The following is a 13,453-nucleotide window of genomic DNA, read 5'->3' on the forward strand; positions in this document are numbered from 1 at the left end:
AAAAAAAAAAAACCGAGGTCTGACTTCGCAAATCGAAATCGATTAAAGCTGAGGTTCAACTTCGCGAATTCTGAACCGAAGTATTCACTTCGTACCCAACTTTACTTATCAAATTGAAGCTGATGTTTAATTTCGCGAACTCTAGTCTAAACCGAAGTACTCACACTTCGTACCCAGCTTTACTTATCAAATTAAAGATGAGGTTTAATTTCGCGAACTCTAGTCTTAACCGAAGTACTCACACTTCGTACCCAGCTTTATTTATCAAATTAAAGCTCAGGTTTAATTTCACGACCTTAAGTCTAAACCGAAGTATTCATTTCGTATTCAGTTTTAAAGTTAAGGTTTGATTTCGTGAATTCTAATTAGAACCGAAGTTCACACTTCGTACTCAGTTTTATTTATCATTAGAAACTGAGGTTAAATTTCACGAACTCTAATCAAAACTGAAGTCCTCACTTCGCACTTATTTTGCTCGTATCAGTTAAAACCAAAGTTCGTAGAAGGTAAAAATTCTTTGTCCCAAAATACGCGAGTACGGAGTGGTCACCACGACCAATAAACTCCGAAATAAGTTCAAAAAGAAAAACAACAAATGAGGGGCAACTTGTGCCAAAACAACCCCGAGATAAAAACTATTGAGTAGGGAGAGGAGGATCTGATGCCGCTTCGGAAAGGACCAAGCCCATCTTTGCAAGCTCCGCCTCTGACCTGGTATTCGCCAAGAAATCGTCCATCCCCTGCTTTGACATTTGTCCGAGATTAGTGCCGGACTCGTCGATTGTGACGCTCAAAGGATGTTCGTCGCACAAAAGCTCGAGCGTATCCGTCAAAAGGTCTGAAAATGCAGAAAGGTCGAGGTCACGGGGAGTTACCTGCGAAACCTTTCTGTCAGCCTCCTCCTCATCAGCTCTCAGAAGTCCGAGCTCAGCTTCCATATCTTGGATCTCTCCCCTAGAGATCTCCTCGACCAGCATCCGGTTAGCCCTGATCTCAACGGCTCGAATATTGGCCGGAGCTAGCTTCTCCCTCTCCTCGAAAGTGATCCTCACTTCCTCAACCAGGGGGCGAAGAGCTCGCCTCATTGCCTGCTTCTCCTCCCTCCGTACCCTTTCAATTTTGCAGCTGTTGGCAGCCTCTAGAAGTTGATTACGGAGCTCGATTTCGTGCAGCCTGTTCTTTGGCGCCTTCGCATCTTTGGCAGCCTCAAAGTAAAGGTCCCGCGCCTACTTCAATTTGTCCCGGAGGTCCTCATTGGCAACCCTGAGGTCAAGCACCTCTACCTCAGCTCTCTTCATCCGAGCCCGGATCTGTTCGGCCTTCGCCACGGTGTCGGCATTTTCGGCTTCCAGCTTGGAGTATTCTGCCACCTGGGCTTCCAGGTTGGCGATTCTCTCTTTAAGAAGGCTCACCTCTGAAGATGAGGGGGAAGGGAACAGTTGATCCTCGTAAGATGCCACCGAGGAGTTAAACTCGATCATCAGCTGGGAAAATCACAGCTTGTTAAGCGGAGAAGGTGGTAAATTAAAAAAAAACAAAGGGGTATATGCATCACTAACCTCGCCAATTTTGTCCGCGAAGCAGAGGAAGTTTGCACGATTGAGTTCGGACATAGCTCCTCATCAGGTCAGCTGGGGACGCAGGGGGAGCTGAAATATTTGAGCAATCTTATTTTACTCAGTACCCATCTGAAAAACAAAATTGAAACACTTCGGGCTATTGTTACCTCGGGGGGAAGAACGCAGTTCCTTCAAAGGTAACCTCCCGGAGGAGCCTCCAGATTCTTTTGAAGGGGGCACTTCCCTAGATCTCCTCTCCGAGGAGGGACCCCCATCTTTCCAGCCGGACCTAATCCGGTCGTCCCCCGACGAACTAGTCCGGGCTCGGCTCTTCTCGCGGGAAGATGAGGAAGTCTTGGGTTCCTTCCTCTTTTTGACGAGTCAGTTTGCTGGGAGCTGACTTCACCAAAAGGCTTCCTTGCTGACGGGGGGGGGGGGTGGAGCTGCGATCTCCCGTGGCTCGTCACTAGAATCAGCTATGACAATCACGGGGGTTCGGACAGATCGGTCGAAGGTCCGGAGGCACCTGCGAGGAGCTCGGAAGGGCCAGCAGGGGACGGGGAGTCCCGCCTACCTCAGGGGCGGACGAGCTGGACTTCTTGGTAGGAAGGCGAGCTTTGCCCTCGGCAAGAGCTGCCTCCATGTTTAGCTTCGCCTCCTTCTCAGCAAGTCGGCAAGCCCTTTCTTCTCTATAGTTCATCTCCGAAGTGCTTATGGGGTCGGAGCAAATGAGAGAACGTCCTCTGAGCCTCATTTAGGACTCCCTAATCCTTTCACACGAAAAGGAATCCCAGGCGATCTGGCTCTGGCTGCAGAACCTCGAGAAAATCTCGCAAAATGTAGGGCAAATCAACCCACGCTCGAAGTAATCTGAGATAGAAACGACAAAGGGTAAGAAGCAAAATATATATATATATATATATATATATATATATATATATATATATTGAGGTTGTACCTAACAAGGAACACCAATCTACCAATTTTCGAAGTCCACTTCGACACGTGCGAACTCGAGAGGTAACCAACGGTGAGTTCGTTAACCGGGAAAAAGAAGTAAGACTTCCGCCATTTCTCATCCTTCTCGGGAAGGTCATCAAAGACCTTCAGCCCGGAGAGCGGACTTACATAAAGCGTTCCCTTGGTACGACCTGTTTTCACCTTGTAAACCTGAAGAAAGTCGGCCAGGGACAGCTTGTAATCAAAGTCTGGAGACACATTACGATTCGAACGAAGTTCGGGCACATCTGGGGGAGAGCGAAGCCCATTTCGAACATCATCTTTACGATGAGTTTGATTACAAGCTCGACCATAGTCTGCATGCGGAGACAAATATCTCGAACGCGCAACAGTAGCCCGGAGGAGGATTCTCCGGAGACTCATGAGCTTCTGGGAACCTGATCTCGATCTCAGGCGGAATCCCGGTGGATCCTCTAAACTCAACTATATTCTCCGCAGAGAGAATTGACGGTTGATGGGGACCATACAAGCGGAATCAAAGGTTTTACGGTTTTACCCAACGAGGATTTCGGAGGAGACATGTTTTCCGGATAAAAGTAGTGAGAAATAGAGAGGGGTCGAAGAACTTTCCGGCGAAAGCAAAGAAACTAACAGAAGAAAAGAGAGAAAAGCAGGACAAAACGAAAGCAAACTGAGAATTAAGAGTAGGAGGGAGAAGTTTGGTGAGTTTACCTTTATACACGGAACCATCGAGTAATGACTACCTCGGGAAGCAAAAGGTCTCGGACCGCTTTTCCTCTCTCTTATAGCTTACACGCTACCCGGTGGGCCCCAAGGCTTGTTCGGGAAGGCAAATCTCATCATCACCACGATCAAATCATGGGGATATGGGGAATATTCAGTTTCCCAAAATCGATCACTTGGAGATCAAAAGTCCCCCGAATTGCTCAGCTCGGAAGACTTGGGGGGCAACTGTTGTACCCACGATTTGTCATCTCGGATAACAGGCAGAGGGCCTGGGCCGGGAACGCTAAACGGGCCAAGGGTGTAGCACTGGTCGGCCCATCAGGCCCAGAGAGAGGAAGAGAGAACGGAGAGGTGTCGTATTAGTCAGCCTGCAGCTCGAGCTTGGTCAAAGATTTCAGCATTCAAGTGGATTAATTAAGACGCGAGAATCGTAAGAAATTAATTACGCATTAATTGGGTAATTAATTGGTCTGTATAAATATGTAAAGGGGGGAGTCTTTGAGGGGATCAGATATTTTTGGGCTCTCAAGCAGTAATAGACATTTTTTAGCATTCAAACATTCCTTTTCAGTTCGGAACTCCTAACGGTGATAAACTCCTCCACACATAAATCAGTTCGGAAGGTGAGAACACTTCTCACTCCCCACAGTCGTGACTTCTTTTTTTCCTGGCTTTTTCGTAGCTGTGTAGTCACGATTTACCTATGAGTTATCACGGAATAGCCACTTAAAGTATTCATGGCTCATTGCCACGAATATAATTATGACTAATTCGTGACTTATCTATAATTTTATTTTAAAAAAAAAACAGAAAAAAACAATTGTTAAATTAAATATGAAATGATTTATTTATCAAAAAAAATTATTTACAAAAGCATAATTACTTTAATTAATAAAATAAACTAAAAATGCCAAATATCCTCATTCAAGAACACCACCTCATGAATGTAAAGTGCATCAGCTTCATGAGTTTCATTCAGATTTGTCTCTTGATGGCCAACTTCTTTCGCTTGACATGAAGATTCTTGATCTGTAGTGTCTCCTCCACGACTCTGGCCATTGAACCTTCCTCGTCCCATGCCTCTGCCAGAACTATCTCCATTGTAGTTACCACGACCAAAACCAGCTCGACCAAAACCAGCTCGACCATATCCACCCCGACCATATCCTCCTCGACTACTTCCTCTTCTTCCATAACCTCCTCTGTTATAGCCTCCTTTGTTTCCTTGATAACCACCGTAGGTTCCTTGATTGTTCGAATTAGAAAACATAAGTTTTGCTTGGTCTTCCCTCCGGGTCTCCTCCCCTACAAGCTCTTCATAAGCTTTTATACGACCAACTATGTCTCCAAATCCGGTTTTCTTTAAGTCTAAGACTTGTTCCAACGATGCAACGATATGAATATATTTGTGTCTTGGAAGTCCTTGTAAAAACTTCTTTACCAACTTTGATTCTTCAATGATTTCTCCCAAAGAAGCTGACTGTGATGCTAGGCCTGAGATCTTGCCAGCAAAATCATCAACGGAGTCGGTATCATTCATCATCACCCGATCAAGATCTGCAAGTAAAGTCTGAAGCCTTGCTTCCTTTACACGTTTCGCACCTTGGTGACGTGCTCGTATGGCTTCGCATAGGGTTTTAGCCGAACCTTGATCTCTAACTTTCAGGATGAGTGACTCGGGGATGGATTGAAACAGAGGAGCAGTTGCCACATCGTTCATCTTCTGATCGGTGGATCCAGGATCAATAGTCTCCCACACCTCGCTAACTCGAAGTGTAATTCTCATGCGCATCGACCAAACAATATACTTTGTCGATGTTAACATCGGACATTGGATGGACGGTGATCCAAGGTCCTTGGTTCGCGGCGGTGGATTTGATTTGTCCCCCATACTTGGTTATAAACAGCTTCTCCTCCACAACCTTTGATCGGAGCTACAACCTTAGCTCTGATACCAAATCTAAGAAAAGAACTTGAAATATAAGAACACCTCTCTTATTATTGATTTAGAAAACTCTCTCTCAAGTCTTATGGAACACCTCTCCATAGACTCTTATTTTTATAGGTTTAACTTTTCCTAAACCTATTAGAATTAACATATTACAACTTAAAATTTTAGGAACTTTTCCTCTTTTCTATTTCTATCTCTTTTGGCAACTTCCTAGGAGATAGCTTGTTCCTCAAGTTGGGATTATCCAACAATCACAGCAACAACAACATCACGAACTCCTTACGAAACAAATGGCATCAACAACAAGGGACTCACATATCAAAATAGTGGTCTGCTCTTAGGGTTTAGGTTTGCATTTCTCTTTGACGGCAAATGCAGAAGGAAATGTAATATACGCACATACTCGCCACACATAAACCCTCGTCGTTTTTTATGTTTAATTCACATGGATCATTAATGGGCCGTACTAAGTAACAAGATTTGGCCCAACTACCAATTATAAAATTAGGGATGTTACACCCAAGGTCGCTTATGTTCTTCAAGGTTCGTGTTACATGATCTTCCTTTTCATCACTTCACTCTAGCTATTTTTTATCCATAAAGTTATTTAGTCAGATCTGATATATCATAAATCAGTTTTTTAAAAGGATCGATCCTTAAGTATGATTTGACTACCTTAAGTTGTAACGTATGTGCTACTTTTTTACGTTTCAATATATTTTGTTTGTTTTATGTCCATAAAATATGTATCATAAATCAGTTTCTTAAAAGGATCCTTAAGTATGGTTTTGATTTGACTACATAAAATTGTAACGTATGTGCTATTTTGTTTTGTTTTGTTTTTTTTTTGCTTCCATTGAACCTTGATTTGGAAAAATATGATATCCCCTTTTCATCAAAACAATTTCTCAAAATCCCTTAATGGTAAAAAAACAATATTACTTTGTTTTAAGTTAAATATAATTAAACCAGTAAGTGTTCAATGAAAAACATAGTAGCTCAGTGGTTGCAAGTTCCATGCGCATGCGCGTGCACCCAGGGTTTGAATCCCCCATTATGCGGGGTGCAACTGGTACAACTAGGAGGTTGGTAGGTACAACTAGTATTTTCAATTTTAATTTAAGAATTGTTAGAGGGGTAGTTTCGTCCTTTCATTAAAGAAGGGATAGTGAGAATAAATGGGGGGTTTTGGAAAATTGTTTTAAAGAAAGAAGATATGAGGTTAAAATTCATGATATGATAGATAATAGATGGTAGACTTGTAGTAGTAGTGCTATGGAGAAAAAATGATGAAACTATCAAGAAAAATAGTTTGTTTCACGATCCAAAATAAATTCTAACATTGAATTAAAATTCATATTTCATACATTGATCATGCATTATTTTATATATATGAAATATGATAAATTTGTGGATAATCATATAAGTTAAATATTTTTCTTGTAACAATTTTCAGGAGCTGGAACAGCCGGAATCGTTCTCCCTGAGAAAGAGGAGAAAGTGATAGCAATCAAGAAAGGAGACTCCATAGCCTTACCTTTTGGTGTAGTGACATGGTAGTTCAACAATGAAGACACTGAGCTAGTCGTCCTCTTCCTTGGCGAGACTCACAAGGGTCACAAAGCAGGACAGTTCACTGACTTTTACCTAACCGGTTCCAATGGAATCTTCACCGGATTCTCAACTGATTTTGTAGGCCGAGCATGGGATCTTGATGAGACCACCGTGAAGAAGCTCGTTGGTTCTCAGACCGGTAATGGAATCGTCAAGGTTGATGCGAGCTTGAAGATGCCTGCACCAAAGAATGGTGACCGTGAAGGGTTTGTGTTGAATTGTTTGGAGGCTCCTCTTGATGTTGACATTAAGAATGGAGGAAGAGTTGTTGTTTTGAACACAAAGAATCTTCCTTTGGTCGGTGAAGTTGGGTTTGGAGCTGATCTTGTGAGAATTGATGGACACTCTTTGTGTTCTCCTGGATTCTCTTGTGACTCGGCTCTTCAAGTTACTTACATTGTTGGTGGAAGTGGTCGTGTTCAGATTGTTCGTGCGGATGGGAAGAGAGTTCTTGAGACTCATGTGAAAGCTGGTGCTTTGTTCATTGTTCCTAGGTTATTTGTTGTCTCCAAGATTGCTGATTCTGATGGCTTGTCTTGGTTCTCCATTGTGACTACTCGCGAGTAAGATTTTATTTAATTTTTTTTCTCCCATTTTCTATTGGTTAAATAAGTTTTACTTACATAGTTGTTGGTGTTTTTTTTTTGGCAGTCCCATTTTCACACATTTGGCCGGGAGGACATCGGTGTGGAAGGCTTTGTCATCGGAGGTTTTGCAGGCAGCGTTTAACGTGGATCCGGAGGTGGAGAAGGCTTTCCGATCTAAAAGGACCTCTGATGCCATTTTCTTCCCCCCTTCCAACTAAATACAATGAAAGAAGAAGATTTAATTTAGTGGTTTAGTTGCTATGGTTTAAGCAAGTGTTATGGTTTTTAATTTATTTGGGTTTTTATGGACCGGTGTTTTCTCTCTTTGTTTACAATTCGAAATAAATAAGAAATGAAAAAATATTTCTCTAAAGTTATTGAGATTATAAACATTTTCATGCTTATAAACAGAGAAATATTATTAGGTATGAGGCGTCCGTGGGAACAGGTGCACATGAAATACTTAATCTTCTTCCACGTTTACTCAAAGAATAAAAAATCCCACGGAAATAAAGCTTTAAAATTTTTTTAAACACGTTGAGTATGATTTTATAAAGTTACACACTTATTTGAGTACATCTCAAATTTTTAAAATCACTTTGGATAAAGGTTTTAAAAAAAGTATTTTTGAAAAGTGATTTTTGAAAAGTGGTATGGTAAAAAGACATTTCTGAGATTCCCTATTTTTTCAAAATCATTAGAATATAGAAGTAGTTTAGTCAAATCTATACAATATATATGTATCATCTAATTGTTTAGGTGTTGTAAATACAAACAAGTTTTTTAGTCAAACAGTCAGAAAAATCAGATAGATATAGAATGTGGTAACAAACTTTTGTGTATAATGTTGATTTAAAAAAAAAAAAAGAATTCACATAAGGTTTGGTAGTACGTAGAATCAAATAAAAATGATGAATTACTCAAAATACCATTTTTAAGTTTTCTTTCCAAAAAATATTATTATTAATTTTTTTCTTCGAAAATACCACAAAGGTTTTATTTTTCCAGAATACCACAAACATAAATTGATTTTGAAGGGTGTATAATTTTTTTTTTAATGTTTGGGTAGACAACTTTAATTTTTTTGTCACAATAATTTTAAATGTAAGGTACTTTTTAGTGGATAGTGTTTTCATGGTTAGGATTTAGGAATTAGTTTTGAATGTTGAAAGTTTAGTTTAGGTTTGTGGTATTTTTGTAAAAAAAATACTTTTATGATATTTTTAGAAAATAAAATTAAAAATGTTAGTTTTAGAAAAACATACATTTTAAGTGATGTTTATAAGAATTGATATTGTATCTTAGATACATAAAATTGCATTTTTTGAGTTTATTTATTAATGTAAAAAATTATAATATTTTAATAGTACTAGTTAAGCAAGATGTCACGATCCAAATCAAAATCAGAGCGTGACAAAAAGTTGTACACTTTATACAAGTATTAAATAGAATATAAGCATGGATATCTATTAATTAATTAAAAACAGTAAAATAGAAAATGGTTCAGTTCGTAGGGTTTAAGCAAATTGTTTAAACCAACCGTATAAAGTGAAGATAACACTCATCTCTCTTAATCTCAAAACTTGATAAATCTCATAATTTTTGTCAACAAAAATCTTGGTCTCGTGCATGTAGAACTGAAGTGTTATCTAGTTGTTAATAAAAAAAGAATGTAAATCTTCCAAAATCATTAGAATTAAAACTAATTTGGTCTAACTCTATGTAAAATTATCAGATATATATGTATAACATAATGTAAGAATGAAAATGTAATAAACTCTTATTTATAATATGAAAATCTTCAAAACTGAAAACAAAGAATCCACATAAGTTTTGGTAAAAGAACCAAATAAAAAATATCATATTTTAGATACGCAAAATTACAATTATTTTAAAAAGTTACTATATATATATATATCTTGAATAAGATTTTATCCAAAATCTCTAGATATATATCCGATTAACTCTTGGCTAACAAAATTGTCCTTAATTGAAACCATACAAACAGTTTGACAGATGTATAGGTCTATCAACTGATGTGAAATTATACTTCTATTATAAAATTGAAATATTTATTTGGTTATTTAATAATAAAAAATTTGAATTTTTTTTTCAAAATCAATAGAATTTAGAAGTGATTTAGTCAAATCTATGTAAATTTATTGGTTCTTTCAAATACAATCATGAATTTAGTCAAATAGTCATAAAAAAACTTTTTTGTACAATTTTGAAAATCTTCAAAAAAACAAAATCTACATAATTTTTTGATAGAATAATCAAATAAAAATATCGTAATTTGTATACATAAAACTGCACTTCCATTCAATGAATATAAAATTTACTTATAAAAAACCTTTATGTAATTAAATTTGTACCTTTAGTTAAATGTTTATAATATATATTTGTTTCGAATGAATATAATATTTTCCCTTTGGTAAATAACTTTTTAAAGATAACTTAAAGAACCTATTAAACTAAAATTATAATCAAAGTAAATTTTTAAAAATACCCTTTCTCCAAAACCATTTTAAAAAGTGCTCCATTTTAAAACCTTTATTAAGAATGCCAATAAAAATCATATATATATTATATATATCGAAATATGTGTGTAAACTTATAAAAATATACACAAACTACAACTATATGTGTGTAAAAATTATATATGTTTTATAAATACTGTATAAATATCCTTCAAAACCCTTTCAAAAAACTTTAAAAACCTTGTAAATATTTGGTTCAAGACTCCGAGTAATAGTTACTATCCAGAAATATGTTATAAATGTTATAAAACTTTGTAAATGTTCAGATTTAATCAGAGATATTTTTGAAAATTGATAGATAAAAGGGTATTTCTCAAAATTCTTCTATATTCAAGTATTAAACCATAACTTATTAAGGTGATAATTTATACTCCCACCAATTTAAATTACCTGTTCTTTTAAGACCAAAATTTTTGTTTTAGAATAATTATCGTTTATATATTCAATGCAGATTTTTTTATTATTATAGTTTTAATGTATTGAAGTATTCACGAAAAATATTTTTTTTTGGAAAACGTTAATAAACAATCAAACAGATTTTTATTTTACTTTTTCACATGTTTGTTAAAACATTAAGAATAATTAATTTAAAACCAATGGAGTGATATTTTTCAAAACTAATCAAACAAAAACTATAAATTTATATTTTCTAATATCTTCATCGACTAAATTAATAAATAAATAAATAAAATTCGGATAGTCCGGTTACCGTTTGGTTTGTCTAAACCGGGGAAGAAGGGATATTACGCCTCTAAAAATCACAAACTCGACAGATCCCACAAAGATCGTTTAGTGACTGTTTTGTAACGACTAACGACGAATCATTCGAGATTAGATTGTAAATTTCAGTATCGATTCGTATATTATATTCGATTGCTTTGGTAATGGAGATTGTGGAAGGTGCATACAAGGTGTTCGATGAAATGTGTGAGAGAGGGAAATTGTAACCAACGATCTTGGTTTACAACAACCTTTCATATTGGGTTCTTAATGCTTTCAGTTTCTGGGCAAGTCATATTGTATTGTAAGAATGAGTATGTCTCAAGCAGTAACCTTTTTGTCCTGGCAAGATCAGATCTTTACTCATTTTCTTCATCCTCGTTATAGTTTAAAGAGTAGAGGAATGGAAAAAACTTTAATCTTTGGGTTTGTTTTATATTTACAGCTTAGCAAATTTGATGAATTAATATTCAAATCTTGTGGAGAAGTTATGATTTTTTCTTATTTTTGTATGATTCTTCTCCAAAACTAAACCACTAGATAATGTGTTAAAGCTATCACCTGCTCCATTTCATCAACTCCATCTTCTATTATGGATCTCACTTTGTATATGTATATATATGCTTTGAGAATCTGATTCTATCATCACAATTCATTTGCTTCAAACAACAATCTTTGCATCTCTGACTCTGATTATCTTTCTTGTTCAATGGCAGGTCAAAAGATACTCTCTTTACTGATTATTGCTCTCGTTATTAATTTTGCAGCTGCGGCTCGGCTTCTAGATGAAGAAGATGCATTCTCAGCTACCACAAACTCTGGCTCTGCCTCTACTGCTGAATCAGGTTCCTTTCCTGGTTCGGGTTCTACATGAATTGGTTTTGGTGCAGGAACAAGGTCAAGTGGTTCAGGTTCTACTGGAACAGGTGCAGGTACATGGTCAAGTGGTTCAAGCCCTTTGACTACAACTGGTCCTGGTCCTTTACTAATTGCCGGCTCTAAAACCATGAAATTCATAATTAAGTCAATAGGGAGAGAAGGAGAGTAAAAAGTAGGAAAGTTTCAGATGACTTCAATCTTGGGAGCACATAACAACTCTGTTCTCCGGCCATGCAATAGAAGTACCAAGCACATCTTCCATTGTCTTAATTTCAGAAGTTGTCTTCCACACTGCTGCATTGTTGATTTTCACAACATCTACCCAAACTCGAACTGCATTTGGACCCAAGGGTACAAAGTGGACAGTGTGGTATTGATCATTTGAAGCCCATCGTCCTTCAGCAACAACCCTGTTACTTCCGCTAATATCCAGAAGCTTGCATTTCTCATTATCTTTGACGACATTCCGCTGCGGAATAGAGAAATAACCAACCAATACAAGTTGATGGAACTGATGATGACTTATTCATGGAAGAACTCTTGGTAGGAGACTTTCGACCTTGTGGAAATTTATGGGTAGATGCTTCTGTGTGTGTTTCATTCACCACTCTGTTTGCAGGCCAAGCTACGAAAGTATGTAACGTCTGCTCCATGTTTTTCATGTCCAGTGTAGGCTTCCATGGAAATGCATGAGGTGATAATACCACATCCACATAAATTTTCACAGCAACTGGTCCGATGGGAATACCATTAACCATAGATTGAGGGTCTCTCGATTGCCAACGGCCTTCATCAATAGGATTGTCACCTGTAACCCAATCCATCAGAGTGCATCTGTTCTTCGAACTTACATATGGGCTCTGTGAAACACAAAAACATTAACAACCCAGTCTTAGAGGCAAAAAAATTAACTAATACCATTATCATTACCATCAAAATTTCAAAGATAAGTCAAAAGAACGAAATAGTTAAGAAACCATTACCTTTGGCACAACCTCGTCGTCACTGACCTTTTCATCTCCAGCAACACAACTATCTGCCTCCCATGCAATAATATGACCAAAAGTCTCCTCTATAGTTGTCATGTTTGTTGTAGGTCTCCAAAGAAATGCATATGGGATGGCAGATTCCACCAACACTTTCACAGTGTTAGGTTCTAATGGAATTTCATTCACATACTCCTCAGGATCAGCTGAAAGAAGACGGCCCTCAGCGATAGTTTCCTCAGTTCCAGTCCAATCAACCAAGAGACACTTAGGTGGTACTGATTTGTTAACACTCTGCGAAATAGAAATAGTACTTAGTCATTTGATTGAGTATTTAAAGGGAACAAAGAAAAGATATTAGTGACTTACTCTTGGAGCTGAGGTTTCACCTTGCTCATCTTCTCTTTGTTACAAAATGGCAGTGTAAATGTTAAACAAATATTTTACCTTACAAAAATCAGAAGTTAAGCATAATAAGATACTTGTGATAAATGCTTACCAGGTTATTCATTCTCAGTATAATTTCCTCTAACTTTTGAACCTTCTTTTCTAAGTGAGCTTGGTTGTCTTGCATTTGATTCATATATGCAGACTTGACTTGGTAACAAGCTATCTTTGTCGTAGACATACCGCGAACCATGGCCCTTAACCGACCTTGATTATCAGGTCCTAATATTTGATGAGTGTATCGTTCTTACCAAGAGTTGGTGCTGATGCGGAAGGAGCGCAACTATCAACATCCTTTGTGGTTCTCTGAACAACAATAATATAAATTCGTAAATGTAATCATAAGCGACTTTATATAACTGAAAGAAATTGAAAGCAAACTTCTACACTTACTATCCTTTCAGCAGCCTGGTTATTAACCGGAGTCCCATCTTTTTTTGTCCGTGACTTGACCCACACTTTC

General features: G+C 37.4%; 1 protein-coding gene across 1 annotated transcript; it reads left to right on the top strand.

Annotated features, from left to right (window-relative positions):
• Window positions 1-6,423: 6,423 nt before the first annotated feature.
• LOC147950023 (glutelin type-A 3-like) lies at window positions 6,424-7,791 on the top strand. The gene is made up of 2 exons (XM_087509174.1): window positions 6,424-7,394; window positions 7,483-7,791. The coding sequence occupies exons 1-2, from the start codon at window positions 7,006-7,008 to the stop codon at window positions 7,634-7,636; spliced, it is 543 nt and encodes a 180-aa protein (XP_087365300.1). The 5' UTR covers window positions 6,424-7,005; the 3' UTR covers window positions 7,637-7,791.
• The last annotated feature ends 5,662 nt before the right edge of the window (window positions 7,792-13,453 follow it).

This window comes from Camelina sativa, chromosome 1, assembly GCF_030686135.1.
Source record: "Camelina sativa cultivar CO46 ecotype springtype chromosome 1, ASM3068613v1".
Lineage (NCBI taxonomy): Eukaryota > Viridiplantae > Streptophyta > Magnoliopsida > Brassicales > Brassicaceae > Camelina > Camelina sativa.